The sequence below is a fragment of the Archocentrus centrarchus genome, chromosome 21 (genome assembly GCF_007364275.1).
Source record: "Archocentrus centrarchus isolate MPI-CPG fArcCen1 chromosome 21, fArcCen1, whole genome shotgun sequence".
NCBI lineage: Eukaryota > Metazoa > Chordata > Actinopteri > Cichliformes > Cichlidae > Archocentrus > Archocentrus centrarchus.
Genome location: NC_044366.1, coordinates 17472395 through 17487931, shown reverse-complemented (window position 1 = coordinate 17487931; position 15537 = coordinate 17472395). Strand labels below are relative to the sequence as shown.

Below are 15537 nucleotides of genomic sequence, written 5' to 3'. Positions count from 1 at the left end.
GGGTTATAATAGTTTTGGATTTTACATTATAGTTTAGTTTTAGTTAGTTTTTACTTTTTTTTCTCTAATTCAGTTAGTTTTAATTAGTTTTCAGAGTGGTTTTGCTCGTTTTTATTAGTTTTTATTTTGGTTTCATGCTTAGTTTTAGTTAGTTTCAGTTAGTTTCAGTATTAGTTTTAGTATTTTCATACCTGATCAGGTGCAAGATTCAAGGCGCAAAAGTGACTATTGTGTAATGAAAACTTGACAAAAGATACAGTTTAAAGAAATATAGTCAACAACCAACTGTTCACAAGACATGCTAAATTTGTGTAATATTAAGGACACACATGAGCATAATCAGGGAGAAACAAAGAAAAACATGAACTCCCAAACTCAATAAATTCTACAATAAACTCCACAATAAACTTCAGCATCAGTGCAGCAGATTAATAACGCCTACATGTGGTGTTAAACAAAAACAAACTCTTTGAAGGAGTCAAAGCTCAAATCCATCTGCATCCTGATGTTCTCACCACCTGAAGCTGCTTCTGTTTTGGAGCTAGCTTGGTTAGATGCTCGCTAATTAAACCTGCAGGGTCTTTGCGGCCTCTGTACACAACCTACAGAAGTTGCCGACCTCATGTCCGCATTTATGCTTGTGTAGCTGGATTGTGTGTGTTAATTACCTTGTGGTCGTGTGCAGGTGTTTGTACTCAAAGAACCTCCATACGGGACTCGGCAGACCGCAGCCATTACTTTGCGGACCAGCGCGGTGAGCGCACGCACATGCGCACTCACACAGTTGTCCTGTGGCGCTCCCAGCTTAAACTCGGAGAGCGGAAACAATGATTTCATATCAATCCACAAGGCTTAAAAAAACCCCCAAAAAACAAGTAAATCAAAGTAAGTTTATCGATAATTTCAGTTAGTTTTAGTTAGTTTTGTAAACTCACAATTCAGTTTTAATTAGTTATCGTTTTTTCCTTTTAATTATAGTTTTTATTTATTTCAGTTAACGACAATGTTTTTTCAATTTCAGTTTTCGTTATTTCGTTCGTTTTCGTTAACTATAATAACCCTGATTCAGACCTATTGAAATGAAGCAGTTTCAAAAGCCTCTTCTGTGCTATAATTTGTTTAACCTCCTAAAATGTCCTTAAACAACTAAATAAACCCGAAATAGCTCAGAATGGATGTTTATAAGAATAAAAAAAAGGTAAAAAAAAAAAAGAAAAAAATGAAATAACTTCAGGCAAAAGCATCTCCCAAATGACTGCAGGGTTGTATAACTTCCCAAAGAAACTCTTTAATAAAAAATCCAACAATCTTTACAATTAATATGTTGTAAACATAAAACAACATAGAATGGATTCAGCTAAGCAAAACGTAAAACAAAAAAAACTTCTATTCAAACCCAGTAATGCAGCTTTTTACATCATATAATGCAGTCTCAGTGCTCACGTGATTGCCTAATAATAACACACACACACACACACACACACACACACACACACACACACACACACACACACACACACACACACACACACACACACACACACACACACACACACAGGACCCTTCAACCTCTCTCACAACCTTAATAAGCGTTGGGTGCAATGCTGTAAAACTTCACAATTGCTCCACAATCTAGGCTAGCTTCCTCTCCTCATGCTCTCTGATAAGCAAATTAACACAGTAAGGAATAACAGCAACCACACCAAAAGGTATTGAAGCACTTTTACAAAATGACAATATATAAAACAGAGCCTCACTGTGTGTGGGCATTTTAATAAAGTCATACAGTTGCAGAAATGTGAGAGTTGTAGTCATGCACATGAGCTTAAATATGGTTTTGTAGCCATTCTTTCCTTTACAACTCTGAACAAACATCTCAGAGTTCACTGCGAGGCCCAGACCAAACAAGGCTCCGAGGTTTCTAACCAGACCTGCAAAAGGTGTAGTGTCGAGATGGATCCAGTCTGGGTTGGCACACCACTTCTTGGCTTTGGTGACTGACCACAAGGGATCAATGTCCATAAGTATGAGGAGCAGATAAAAGCAAACAGCAAAAGAGAAAAGAAAAATGTTGGTTTGGAGGTACACTTTCAAGCTTGCATTGTAGACTGATGGGATGTGATCAAAGGCCTTAGCAACCAGCATGCCTACACATTAAAGAAAAAAAAAAAGTTAATATGTGTTAATCCTAACACAGAACAACAGATATATCAGGATTTTTTTTTTTTTTTTAGAAATTTCTGACAGAGTGAAACGCACCAGTTAAAACACCAAGGACAACCTGATGTGGAAAGTGTGTTGCAATAAAAACCCTGGAGATGCAAACACTTATTTGAATGACCCAGAAAGCCATCCACAAGGAGGACCTCAGAAGACAAAACCTGCAGGGATAATAAATATTCAGATAAGACTCAATGGCAAGGCCACTTACTTTATTGTTCAAGGCACTATATAACCACTCACCTTTGAAAGCTTCGTACAGACGAGACACGGGGGGGCCGAGCAAAGTTTAGAGCAGAGGTGATCATCACATACCACACACATGATGAGCCCATAGCATGACCAGATGGACTACCTGCTCAAAGAAACATTAATGAAAGTTTTCTTAATAGCATTAAATAAAATGCACAGACCAGTGCATGCATACTAACCTGGCCCTGTTTCACATGTTATGTGAAACTGATCCAAATGTGGTATTGAATCATTGTGGTAGAAGTGAGTTTCTTGCACCCACCAGTAAGGTCGGTGCCCAAATAGAATCCTGCAAAAGAAATTATAAGATGAAAATTCATAAAGACAAAAACAAAACAAATGTTAGCCCAAGAGTTGACTTACCATTTGAAAATAAGGTTGAACCAGTCTCCAATGACAGCCACCCAAATCATCTTAGTGCCAACATTGTGACTGAGATGGAACCATATGGGGAAATAGACAGAGAAAATATTACGAGGGTCACCCACAACTGACATGAAGTCAAGAAAGTCATGGTATTGCCTGTAGTTTTTCTGCAGGTACTGTATAACCAGCACACCAAAGCTGTAGACAAAATCCATGCGGTTCCCTCTCTGTGTGCAACTGCAACAGCTCAATGCCAGTCAAAGCACCATGAGCCCCCTCTAAACATCAGATCACTTTATATGAACCTGGCATCATAAATCATTCAATGAAGCCATGGCAACAACTGCAAGATCTTTGCTTTGAACCCAAAAGAAAATAATGTTCCCAAGCCATTAGAGCTCAGCATTTTAAGACATGTTACAAAATCTGTTTACACCCGGACTGTGTAGACATTAGATTTTTTACAGAACATTGCTTTTACAATTGTTAAATATTAGCCATTGTACACACGAAGGAAGACAGTTCCCCGCGTAACCCGCTGGATCCTTTCAGCCTCATTAATATTCTCATTCTCAGTGAACGTAGCAACTAAATGGGCTTCCTATAATGCTGCAAGAGAAAAACACAGCCCATCTGGCACATGGCACAGCAGAGTTCATTGAGTGCATCCGTCAGCATTCAGTTATCTTCCCATTCTAATCAGAGCACCTGTATACACAACACTGGCAACAATATAATGTTGTTACACACAGTGTTTTGGACGGGATGCGGCTCAGCTCATTTTATCTTAACTTCCTTACATTGACCACAAGGTGGGACATCGCTGCAGCAAAAACATTGTGCATTATGTACATTATGTATATCATTATGTAGATCGACGTTTAACAGGGAGAGTGCACTATCTGATATTCTGCAAGGAAACACGGTGTTTTCTTGGGCTAAAACAATAATTTGGGTAATTTGTAAGCGGAAGAATAATAATGGGACGTAATTTCCGGTTGTCTTTTCCGTGCCCGCCCCCTGCATGCAAACCGCGGATTTTTGAAAATAACGACCTGCGTGAATCGAAGGAGTTGTCTTTAAAACATGTAAGTGTTGCATCCAAGTGTTAATGGACCGACTAATTTAAGACTGATTTGAAAATATGACTGTTGGTTTCATTTGTAAGCGAATCGACCGCCAACTAACCGCTATTGTTCCCCAGCTAACGTTGACATTAACATGCTAATTTTGTTGGTAGGGTTTGGTCTAGCTGTTATGGCACTGGTTGCCATATATGTAGTAATAATGTCGTATTTGAATAATCAATTCTACCGGTACTGGTTAGTAGTCAATTTGAACTAACTAACGAGCGGTTAAAATGTTTTAACTGACGACGGTTTCAGCTGTACTCCTGCCCTATTATATCGTTGTTTACTAGAGCGAACAGCCACAGTGGATTCTTGAACTGTAAAATCCTGAATTTTAGCGATTATTCTGTCATGCAGGCTGCAAATGACAGAATAATATACAACACTTATCCAGAACTTTTAACCTGCATGTTGTGTTCTTCAGCGTCTAGTAAACAGTTTGCAGTTGTCAGACAGATGAATGTGTAGATCTTCTATCTCAATTTCCAGGAAGGTGAACGGAATCAACGTTGTGGGATTTCCTTACCTGGTTGACTGAGCATGCATACCTTGTATCGCAATCTCACCAACTCCAATCCAATCCAACTTTATTTATAGAGCGCTTTAAAGACAACAAAGTTGAACAAAGTGCTTTCTAGATAAAATACAGCAATTCAATACAATACACAAAAAATAAACGCATAAAAAATAATAATAATTTAAAAGGGATTAACCATAAAAGGAGTACTAAAAATATAAAAGCAGTTCCCAAAATGACTCAAACTAACTAGAGACTAGTGTTTTGAAATGCCTTAGAGAAAAAGTTTGTTTTTAAGCGAGATTTAAAGACCTGTTGGGCTCTGAGCATATTTTCTGGGCCAGTGTCAACTGACCAGCACAGCTGTTCAGGCTCTACAGTGATTATTCTGCTTTCTGTTGTTTGATCGCAGATCCATAACAAAACGTCATGATGTCCATCACCGACCCAAACATGAGCGATAGGTTTACAAGTGCAATGGAGGAGATCCACAACAAGCAGCTTAAAACCTATGCAGACATAATTGACACAACTGCAGACTTGGCCCAGTCCCACAAGCATTTTGTGAATTCAGCACTTGGTAAGTTTCTTTCTTTTTTTTTTTTTTTATTAAGTTAAATTATTAGATAATTATATATAAAATATGTGTCATGGATGATATTAAGCTTGTTTTCAGTTTTAGTTAACACTACAGTTGTACCTGGTGATAGATTAGGCAGATTTGGATAATAATTCATGTTTTCTGTTGCAGATACATGTTTAAAGAAGTGTAAGGATGATGACATACTATTTGAAACAATACAGACATTCAAAAAAGGTGAGTTTCTGTAAACTGGGCACAGTCTATATTGTAGTATATGTAGTGTTTATGTCAGGATTTAGTTGGACTGACCCAATGCTTGTCTCCTAGACCTGGAACAAAAAAATGTGGTGTTGAAAGAGAAACGGCACGCCATATCTGAAGTGATGTCTGAGATTCAGGAGAAGGAGATGCAGAAAGAGGACATTATCCAGAAGATTGAGAAGCTTAAAGAAGAACAAAAGAAGAGAAAAGAATGTAAGATGACACTTTAGTGAAACTAATAGTGTATCATACAAATTAAACAATAAATTGTGACTGTATTTTACACTGCACTTATTTTTCCCCCTATGTTTCAGTGATCGAATCTCAAAATAAAGCAAACAAAGACAGACTGAAGAATCTCCAGAAAGCCAGACTCATCTTTCAGGATCATTTGGGGTTGGAGATACGAACAATCTTCAGCAAAACCCAGCTGGTTAAAGGTATACCAAACACTATCCATCCCCATCCTGTTTATATACATGAAACGAAAGTAATGTAGTTGTAGTTTTGTAAAAGAGGTTTTTTTCTTTTGCTGTTTCTCTTCACTTGAAGCTCATGCATTTTCATTGTGAACAGATTTATGCTTCTATCCTGGTATGGTTATATTTTCTGGCTATTATTACCCCTGAAACAAAACATAAACCATAGGCAAGTTTTAGCCAATCAGCTATTTGTGCTGCAGTGACAGCTCAGTACAGGATGCTCATCGTGACCCTGTGGAGATTAGTTAAAACAGAAGAACCAAATCCATGGTGTCCAAAGCTGTTTGTGTTACAAATTTTTCAAACGACTGTAATCCTGACCTGAGACCATTAATATGCTTATGGAGGCTCTGCTAGGCATGTACTTGTTACCATGGTGAACTGTTGTATATATGCATGTGTGTCTCTCAGAGTGAATATACTCAGTGAACAAACTCTGTTCATTTGTTAGTGAAAAGCGGTGTCTGTCTTAGTGATGATCAGCTGATTGTTAAAATTTCACTTTGTGGCACAGGCCCCTCTTTCTGCTGTGACTTGAGAACTTACAGATTGTGTTTGTTTTCCTTTTAAAGGTGAGAAGCTGCAGTTTGTTTTTCGAAACATCAACCCCTCTGATCCGGACAGCGCCTACGTTATCACGATGGGGATTAATGAAAGTGGATCATACCAGAGTAAGTTACATTACTTTATTTCAGAACACTGTGTAATGTAGTAGCAGATTTTGTGCATTCATTTCAAACTGATTCATAAATATAGACCAATGTGTTTTTTATTATTTAAAATGTTACAGGAAGACCAAAACTAACAATGCATGTGTTTTTCTAAAAAGTAACACTTGATATTTAATATCACTGTGAGCTTGCTTTTGATTGCTTCAAATGGCTCTGCAAATTAGTGGATTGGACAAAATATTGGAACACTTAACCTGATATTTTGTCACATGCCCTTTTGGTGCATTCACTGTAATCAAGCCATTTTTGTTGCTCTTAAACAGAAGTAGGCTATTTGCTTCTGAAACTGTAATTTGGCCCAATGTTTTTGAGCAAATTTCTCCAGGGTACTTTCTTTGACTGCAAATTTTAGAATTTTGGATAATTGTTTAGTATGATTAACTGTGGGACACTTTAGAATGCTATAATATTTTTTCATCATCAATTCTTTGGTGCTTTTAGATGTATATTTTATATGCATTTTGAGTCCATGTCCTGTGATGCAAACGGCTCTCTGATGCTCGACATTATGAATGGATGCCGTGCCTTTATAATTTTCTGATGTTGTTGTACCCTGCACAAATTCAAAGCCCCCATAATTAATTCAGGATTCAGGGTCCAGGATTAGCAGATTAGTCTTTAAACTATGTTCAAAGATGGAAATTTGCTGGATAAGAAGATACAGGTTTATTCTAGCCTGATAACAGCAAGAGGCTGAGTTGGTTAGGCCACTTTAGAAGATTTGGGCTCACGTTTTGGTCTGCTCATATTTGCTGCTGATTGACCAGCCTTATCTTATAAAACAAACTGGGTTTCATAATGTTTTTCTTCAATTTTTTTACAGTTGTCTCCAGCGACCCTGTGCTCGAGTGTTTGCCAGTCTTGGAAAGCCGACTTCTGGAGACCAATAATTTATCAGCGTTCCTGGCAAATGTGAGGAAGGAGTTTATCTCTCAGACACGCCGCTAAAATGGAAATGAAGGGACTAAAGAAAGCAGGGTGGATTACATCAGAGGGGGATTACAAATCTGTAAATAAAACATTAACTGCAGGACTCTTAGATGGGAATTTCAAATACTCTTTTGTACTCAGTAATTAAAGTGTGCATTCTTATTATTAAAAGGATCTGTTTTTTTGGCATCATTTCAGGCATGTTCTTGTGGACATTTGAACAAGGCCTCACTTTTTTACCCACTAAAATCCTAAATAAGTAACTGATCACTCACATTGATGTAAACAGTTTTCATTTATTTGTTTTTTTTTTTTTTCTTTTTTGGCTACAAATCTCATTTTACACAGTATGGTGACATCGATAATGTAATAAAGCACTTGTTTATTAAATCTTCGTCTTAGTCAATTTTATGCAAAGTGTAACATAAATAATGGAAAAACTAATGTACAATATGAATCCTAACAGCATTACAAAATACCCAAGGGGGCAGTATAAAAAAATCACTATTGAGTATGGTAAATGCAGAATATTTAACCAAATCATTTATCTTAAATCTGTGAAGAAAATCAGCCATATACACATTGGTATTTTCAGAGCAAATTTCTATTGAATATTTGGCATTGCTGTGTTTAGGATTGTTTAGGATTTGATTCAGGCATCAGATGATTTAACACTGCTTAACTGAGGTAGCTCTTCAACATAGGTTGATGGGAAATGGCCTGTCTGGCCATTCAGCATGCCAAACCACCAACCATTTTCTTCCTTGGAATAAATGTCTAGTAGGTCTCCTGTGAAACATCATTTTTATCAGTTACATTTTCAACCTTAACCACTGTTTCTAATAAACTGAGTGTCACTTACCTTCATTCAAAGCCAGTTCATCATCGTGTTCAGGGGTGAAGTTATAAAGGGCCTTGCATTTTCCTATACTGCACAACTCTGGGGTTGTTTTATCTGCTAAAAATGTTTCAGTGCGTTAATTTCACAATGCATTTCCAGATGTTGTCATTTGAAATAAACATTTGTGTCTGTGCTTGGTAGATGAGTCACCTTGTCCTTTGTCTTCTTCTGTGTGAGGCAAGACTCCATTAATGCTGCCACTCTCTGCAGCTGCACTTTCCTGTGTCGGGCTGGTAGAAGTAACCTGGTCAGTGGCATTTGTTGAAGGCTCCACAGACTGCTGTGTCACAAACAGAGGTGGTCCTTTGTAAATGATGGAAGCTCTCAGTGACTGCCGAGATCTGAGGGGTGTCCTCCTGAGTCTGACTGGACGAGTCAGCTGAACTATACTATGTTCACAGTCCTTGAACAGAAAAAATGATTCTTCTCCATTATTTGTCCTTATAAAAGCATAAACAAACATACAAAAGTGCAATGCTTTCAGTAAAAAAAATTAATAAAGCTTGGCCTTTTTGTTGTCTGAATTAACAATATCAGGATTTTGAGATTATTTTAATGAGATACCTTGAAATGACAAGAGAAGCTCTTTTTATTCCTAGTAGTGTTCAGCCTATTTAATATAATCTAGTTGTAAATTGCTTTGCATTTGAGACAGTTTGTGTATTTAATGTAGGCGGTAATGTTAGTTGATTTTGAATGTAAGATGATTCATCTGAAATGCATTCATGCTGTTTATATGGTGACTCATGGGACACAGGCAATTGATGAAAGTACAGGATCCCTAATATAGAATGAGAATAATCATTCAGAAAAAAAGGACAAATATTTTGTCACAAGTAAATGTATTATGTCTCAACAAATGTGCACATGAACTAAAACCTAAGCATGATGACACAATACCAAACTATCAGCTATGAAAGGAATGTTGAAGACGTCAGTAGAAGCAAGACCAAATACATATGTGTGAATGGGAGGGAGACAGGTGGAATGCTGAAGATGCAAGGTAGTGAAGGTGGGTGAGTTTATGTTCCTGGGGTCAACCATCCAAAGCAACAAACTGCATGGGGGAGAGTGGGTTGGAGGCGAGTGTCGGGTGATTTGTGACAGAAGGATTGCAGCAAGAGCAAAAGGGAAGACATAAGATGGTAGTGAGATGATGGCGTTGATAAAAAGATGAGGTGGAGGTGGCAGAGCTGAAGATGTTCATTTGGGGTGACCAGGAGGAACAGAATTAGAAACGAGTACATCAGCTTGAGCAGTTTGTAGACAAAGTTAGAGAGGCAAGGCTGGGGAGGCCTGGGAGCTTGAGGGTTCTGTGCAGTATCTTAGCTGCTCCCAGGACTGCGCTCTTCTGGACAGAGATCTTGGATGTTGTTCCTGGAATCTGCTGGAACCATTCTCCCAGTTTGGGGGACACTGCCCCGAGTGATCCAATCAACACAGGGACCACTGTTACCTTCACCTTCCACATCCTTTCTAGCTCCTCTCTGAGCCCTTGGTATTTATCGAGCTTCTTGTTCCTACTTCCTGATGTTGCCGTCACTTGGTATTGCAACGTCTATCACTACGGCCCTCTTTCTTTGTTTGTCCACCACCATGATGTCTGGTTGGTTAGCCATCACAAGTTTGTCTTTCTATATCTGGAAGTCCCACAGGATTGTAGCTCGGTCATTCGCAACTACCCTTGGGGGCGTATCTCATTTTGACCTTGGGACTTCCAGGTCATACTTGGCACAGATGTTCCTGTATACTATCCTGGCAACTTGGTTATGGTGTTCCATGTATACCCTGCCTGCTAGCATCTTGCACCCTGCTGTTATGTGCTGAATTGTCTCAGGGGCGTCTCTGCACAGCCTACACCTGGCATCTTGCCTTGTGTGGTAGACCCCAGCCTCTATCGATCTTGTGCTCAGAGCTTGTTCCTGTGCTGCCATGATTCATGCCTCTGTGCTGTCTGTCAGTCCAGCCTTGTCCAGCCATTGGTAGGATTTTACTATGTCAGCCACTTCTTTGATCTGCCGGTGGTACACGCCATGCAGAGGCCTGTCCTTCCATGATGGTTCCTGTTCTTGCTCCTCTCCTTTCTCGGGTTTCTGATCACTGAGCACCAGATCCTTTGTGGCCATCTTCCTGATATATTCATGGATCTTTGTTTCATTTAGGATAGTGGTTCTGACACTCACTAGTCCTCGGCCTCCTTCCTTATGCTTAGCATACAGTCTCAGGGTGCTGGATTTGGGGTGAAACCCTCCATGCATGGTGAGGAGCTTTCTTGTCTTGATGTCAGTGGCTTCTATTTGTTCCTTCGGCCAGCTTATTATCGCAGCAGGATGTCTGATGACCGGCAGGGCGTAGGTGTTGATTGCCTGGATTTTGTTTTCTTCCCATTCAGCTTACTCCTTAGGACTCACCTTACTCTCTCTCTCACTATATATATATATATATATATATCACTCTGACCTTACCTTATCCTTCCATTTTAAAATACTGTCACTGAATCGGTGTAGGGACTTGGGTTTCCCGTCTAATTCAGACAGGGATGTAGAGAGTTTGTAGTGAGTAGCCTCCAGGAGATCCAGTTTTAGAGTATTCTATAAATTAGATGACATTAGTGAGCACTTGAGAACCCTGAATTTATGGTTTGTTTGAATAAAACATCGATGGGCACACACCACTCTGGCCTTGCTGTACACTATTTACCTCATCAAGCTGCTGTTCAGTTTCCTCGAGATTCTTTTGGTTTGAAAAAGATGGATTTTCAGAGTACGTTTTCATCAGTTTTTGAATTCCTGCAACAAACTGTAAAAATTAGAATGCCAGAATAACAACAAATGACTTTACTTAGGTATTTTAAAAGATGTGCAACAGAGCTTGCCTTCACAGTCTTTCTTTGTTTTTGTGATACTGTCTTCAAGACGCTGAAGTTTAAGCTTGATTGCCTCTCTTCTTCTGTCTTTGTCCATGAATGATTTGCTGTCTTCCTCCTGAGGATAGATAACAGTTCACCTATTAAATCAAAAACAGTTTTAAAATGCTACCATTGTTAAAGCTGAAAGAATTTGAATGGGCTTAAACTAACAAATTAAAGGTGAGGTCTTCCTGAAAACTTTACATACATGCTAGTGTTGCACCCCACTCGTGCAAAATCCTGTACAGTAAATACATTTGACTAAATCAGAAAAATCTTATTGAGCTTATCGGCATATTTCCAAAGAAGCCACTTCATGAAAAATGTACATTGTTTATATGTAAGTAAATATACAGTATTTCACAGTACTGGATTGCCATCAGGCCCTATCAGTAACTTTTTATATATGCAGCTCACACAGTCACATCAAAAAGATGCCCCCTGCAGAGAAGAAACTTTAAAACGCAACAGCAGATTCTAAGACAACAAAGACTCACAAAATAATCAGTCATCAAAAACTCGGCTTTGTGATCTTCAGTGGTGTTTCTGTTCTCCTCTACAAGGGCTCGAATGTCTTTATCCATGTCCACCCTTTGGACTGCCTGTTCTATCTGTTTTTGGCCCTGGAAATAGCACAAGTGTGGACAGGTGTTAATATCCTTACACTGATTTAGCGTGTACTGGAGGACGGAGGCTGGGATGTCTTACGTGTTTGACGGTCTGCCCAAAACTGTACATTTGTAGGTTGTATCTATTCAGAATGTTGCAGAGAAGTTCGATCCGTTGTTTCTCCAGTTCCTGTACGATCTGAAAGAGCAGAAATTGAAAGAGTCCTTGTTCAGATAAACTCATGGCCATTTAACCTCGTGTTAAATTACATCTGAACCTTAAGTTCAACAAATGCACCAAGTGAATCAGGTCATAATGTGTGGAAAGAGTGTGCAGAGTGAAAGAAAGATCGCAGGTTAAAGGCAGCAGCCCCATGTTTTTGTTATGTGTCCTGTTTAAAGAAGGCCATTTTTTCATTTTCCTTTGTGCTCATATTGCATAGTGTACACTGAATAAATGTATGAATCTCTGAGAATACATGCAATGTACACTGCTCAAAAAATTAATTAATTAAGCTAAACATTTTTTACTGATATACACTGTGTAATTCATTGAGAACAAAATGACATAACAATGGTTAATAGAAATCATAATCATCATAATGTGACTCAGTAATGCTTTTGGAACCCTTCTGATGAGATGGTGTATTGTATCCTGGAGGACCTCCTCCCAGATTTGTAGGAGGGCATCAGTGAGCTACTACACAGGCTGTGGTGCTATTTAGTAACACTGGAGGCACTGATACATAAAGCATTAGAGGTTCTCAACTGGACACACTCTGGCCACACGAGGCTGGGAACTGTCCTGCACCAGGAAAAGCCCAGTGCACCAGTATAAGTGAGTCAGGATTTCATCCTGGTGTCTGGTACTAGCAAGTGCAGGTCTGTGCAATCTTTCAAGGATATGCTTCCCCAGACCATCACTGACCCATTGCCAAAGCGGTCATGATGGATGATGTTGCAGGCAGCATAACATCTACCACGGTGTCTCCAGACTCTTTCATGTCTATCACATGTGCTCAGTGTGAACCTGCTCTAATGTGTGAAGAGAAGAGGATGATATGGCACTGTTCTGTGCACCACTAAAGGATGCCAGACCCTCATGGAGACTCTGACTGTTTGGTCAGAAACATGCATGAGTAGCCCATGTGAGGTCATTTTTTTGGGGGTACTAACAGTGCTTCTCCTTTTTCATGCAGAACAGACACTGGTCCTGCTGCTGGGTTAACACTCTGTCTAGCTCTCCTCTTGTAATGGCCCGCCTCCTGGTGTCTCCTCTTAAGATCTTAAGACTCTTAAGATTGTGCTGGGAGATACAGCAAGAGTTTTTCTGCAACCAAACACTCAGAGGTTCAACCTTCCTCACTAATGAAGTGCTGTTGACTAAGTCACTGAGGCCTGATCTCTCATAAAGGGCCACTCTTAATAAGAGGAAAAGCTAGATGCTCACAAAACGACAAGTAGGAAACTATTTTCTCCACCTGGTAGCAGTTTTTCAATGTGTTTTCCCACTTGAGTCTCATCTGATGACCCTCCATGTTGATATTAAAGTACTCCTCATCCACCCGCGCCTGCATCTCTGCTGACTTAGTCAGCCTGTTAAGCATCTGGAGTCGAGAACAGAGAGAAAACTTTAGGGACCATGCTGACAGCTTTTTCCAGCAAGTAATCCCCCCCCCACACACACACACACCGTGGTGAAAAAGGCTGCAGTGATAAAAAACTGTATGACACATTCTGTACCTTCTGTTTTTCTTTCTCAGTGCAGATGTGTTTGTTGTTTTCAACAAAGTTGAACAGAGCCTCGTGCTCTCTTGTTAGTCCAATTAATTTCTTTTTTACCTAGATTAGAATATGTGGATACAAGATTTTCAGTGAATACATCATCTGTAAGAAAAAAAGCTTTATGACAGATTTATATTGCAGCAAAAAGGTTCCTAAACTGTCATAATACAGTGCTTCACAGTGAGTCATTTTATGTATGATCATTATGCTTCATAAGGTCAAACATCCCAGTGACAGATGATAAATCTACCCATTTTGCATTAGAGCTAGGGTTATGGCCAGTCACAGTTCCAGACTTTATTATATGCCCTCAAACATGAATAAAATCATAAAGTATCATAATTCCTCAGCATGATCCTCCTTTTGATGGCGTGCAGCTGCTCAAACACAGCCTACAGCATTATTAAAGCTTATATCAAACCTGCATGCAATCTAATGTATTATGTAAGTATCTACATTTAAGTACCTAGATTACTATATATTTATGGTTATACAGTCATTTTGTGAATTCAGCAGCTCCACCATAGCTGATTCATATGTCTGCATATTTGTACAACATATCCTTCTTTTCCTTTTTTAATTGGAAAAAAAAAAATTACCTTCAGTTGCTCACCCCAGTTAGCAGTAACAAGCTTTCCAGTTCTTTCAATGGCACTATCAAGCTAGAGAAGAGGGACATATTGTATAATCACTGGAAGCTGTAACAGAGAGATATTGATAGTGAGAAATTGCATACAGGCCTCTTCCTCTTATTATGCTCGTCTAAGACTTGTCGTATTTCCAGAATTGCTTCTTGCTGAAATGCATTTCCCAAGGATCTGAAATGAAAATATCAGCCTGTATTTAAACTCCGGATCCAGATAACATTTGTTTAATCATTCGACTGGCACAGTCATGAGGTGAACTGAGGGTGAAAACTACCTGTGGGCGTCTGCACTTGAGTACATCTCATCTGACACATGACACCAGGCACTGTAGGTGGAACTGAGTGGGGAACCAGCATGAAAAGGTTAGAGCTGTGGGCTAATTAGCCTGACACCTGCCTGTGTTTTGATCACATCTAACTTGCTGGCTTCATGTTATTGCTCATCACACCATTATTCCTGTACGCTGCATGGCAGTCAGTCCCAGGAAGAAGTCATGTTAAACACAAAACTGACAAAAGACAAGAGCCAATTAAAAATACAGCCCACTGTCCCTTACTTGTTTGACATTCCTTTGGAGGCCCTGATGAGTTTGCCCGCAAGTTTTTGTAGGCCTTTGGCGTAAGTAAGCTCCAGCTCGGCCCTAAAACAGGAGAAAGGTTGAAGCGAGGGCCAATAACTGAGTCACACAGTAACTCCTGAAGTCATTCAGGTGTTTTCTAACTGCAGTGAGCGTACCTTTGCTGAAAGACTGACATAAGCTCTTTGCAGAAGTATTCCCCATTTTTTGAATATCGTTTCACGTTTTGGTAGAGCTGGTTATACTGAGAAACAATAAATAATGCACTGTGAGTGGCTGAAACATTGGAGTTCACTTCAGTGTATTTTGAGAACAAATGCTGCCCTCAGATTAAGAAAGAAAAAAAAAAAAGAAATACTCACAGAGCAGGTGGTGGTAGGGTCCTTCATCTTAAGACTGTGGCTGTTTGTTGACTTTGTACCCGGAACTTTGACCACTCTCCTCCCAAAGTTACTCATGCGCAAATCACCTGAGCTTTATCCATTACGGCAAAGGAAAATTCCAGTGAGAGAGGAAGAAAAAAACAAAAAGAAGCTACAAGTGTAAACTCAGGTTTGAAGGCAACAGGTTTGTTTGCAACAGGTTTAAAGGAGGGGAGATTTATAAAGACCATAAAAAAGCTTTTTGGTTGTTAGTTTG

The 15537-nt window shown here is 39.3% G+C and overlaps 3 protein-coding genes across 6 annotated transcripts; 1 reads left to right on the top strand and 2 right to left on the bottom strand.

Annotated features, from left to right (window-relative positions):
• Positions 1-1489: 1489 nt before the first annotated feature.
• Positions 1490-4493, bottom strand: LOC115801122 (glucose-6-phosphatase 2). 4 transcript variants are annotated; one of them, XM_030758843.1, is made up of 6 exons: positions 3032-3891; positions 2836-2904; positions 2652-2761; positions 2464-2575; positions 2260-2381; positions 1490-2147 (listed from the first exon to the last, which is right to left on the bottom strand). In XM_030758843.1, the coding sequence occupies exons 2-6, from the start codon at positions 2883-2885 to the stop codon at positions 1633-1635; spliced, it is 909 nt and encodes a 302-aa protein (XP_030614703.1). In that variant the 5' UTR covers positions 2886-2904; positions 3032-3891; the 3' UTR covers positions 1490-1632. The 4 variants fall into 4 exon arrangements, with proteins under 4 accessions (XP_030614703.1, XP_030614702.1, XP_030614700.1 ...); XM_030758842.1 differs by lacking the exon at positions 3032-3891 and adding an exon at positions 4373-4493 and having other exon boundaries at positions 1491-2147; XM_030758841.1 differs by having other exon boundaries at positions 1492-2147; positions 2836-2927; positions 2995-3891.
• On the top strand, positions 3727-8513 carry spc25 (SPC25 component of NDC80 kinetochore complex). The gene is made up of 8 exons (XM_030758844.1): positions 3727-3926; positions 4898-5065; positions 5237-5302; positions 5396-5542; positions 5644-5769; positions 6384-6482; positions 7366-7511; positions 8068-8513. Exons 2-7 carry the CDS (start codon positions 4915-4917, stop codon positions 7488-7490), a joined length of 714 nt encoding a protein of 237 aa, XP_030614704.1. The 5' UTR covers positions 3727-3926; positions 4898-4914; the 3' UTR covers positions 7491-7511; positions 8068-8513.
• Positions 7831-15356, bottom strand: nostrin (nitric oxide synthase trafficking). Its single transcript, XM_030758845.1, has 16 exons — positions 15261-15356; positions 15057-15142; positions 14878-14961; positions 14596-14658; positions 14411-14492; positions 14274-14336; positions 13633-13731; positions 13371-13496; positions 11990-12088; positions 11779-11904; positions 11249-11357; positions 11074-11162; positions 10839-10964; positions 8524-8776; positions 8335-8430; positions 7831-8261 (listed from the first exon to the last, which is right to left on the bottom strand). The coding sequence occupies exons 1-16, from the start codon at positions 15354-15356 to the stop codon at positions 8125-8127; spliced, it is 1734 nt and encodes a 577-aa protein (XP_030614705.1). The 3' UTR covers positions 7831-8124.
• Positions 15357-15537: the final 181 nt, after the last annotated feature.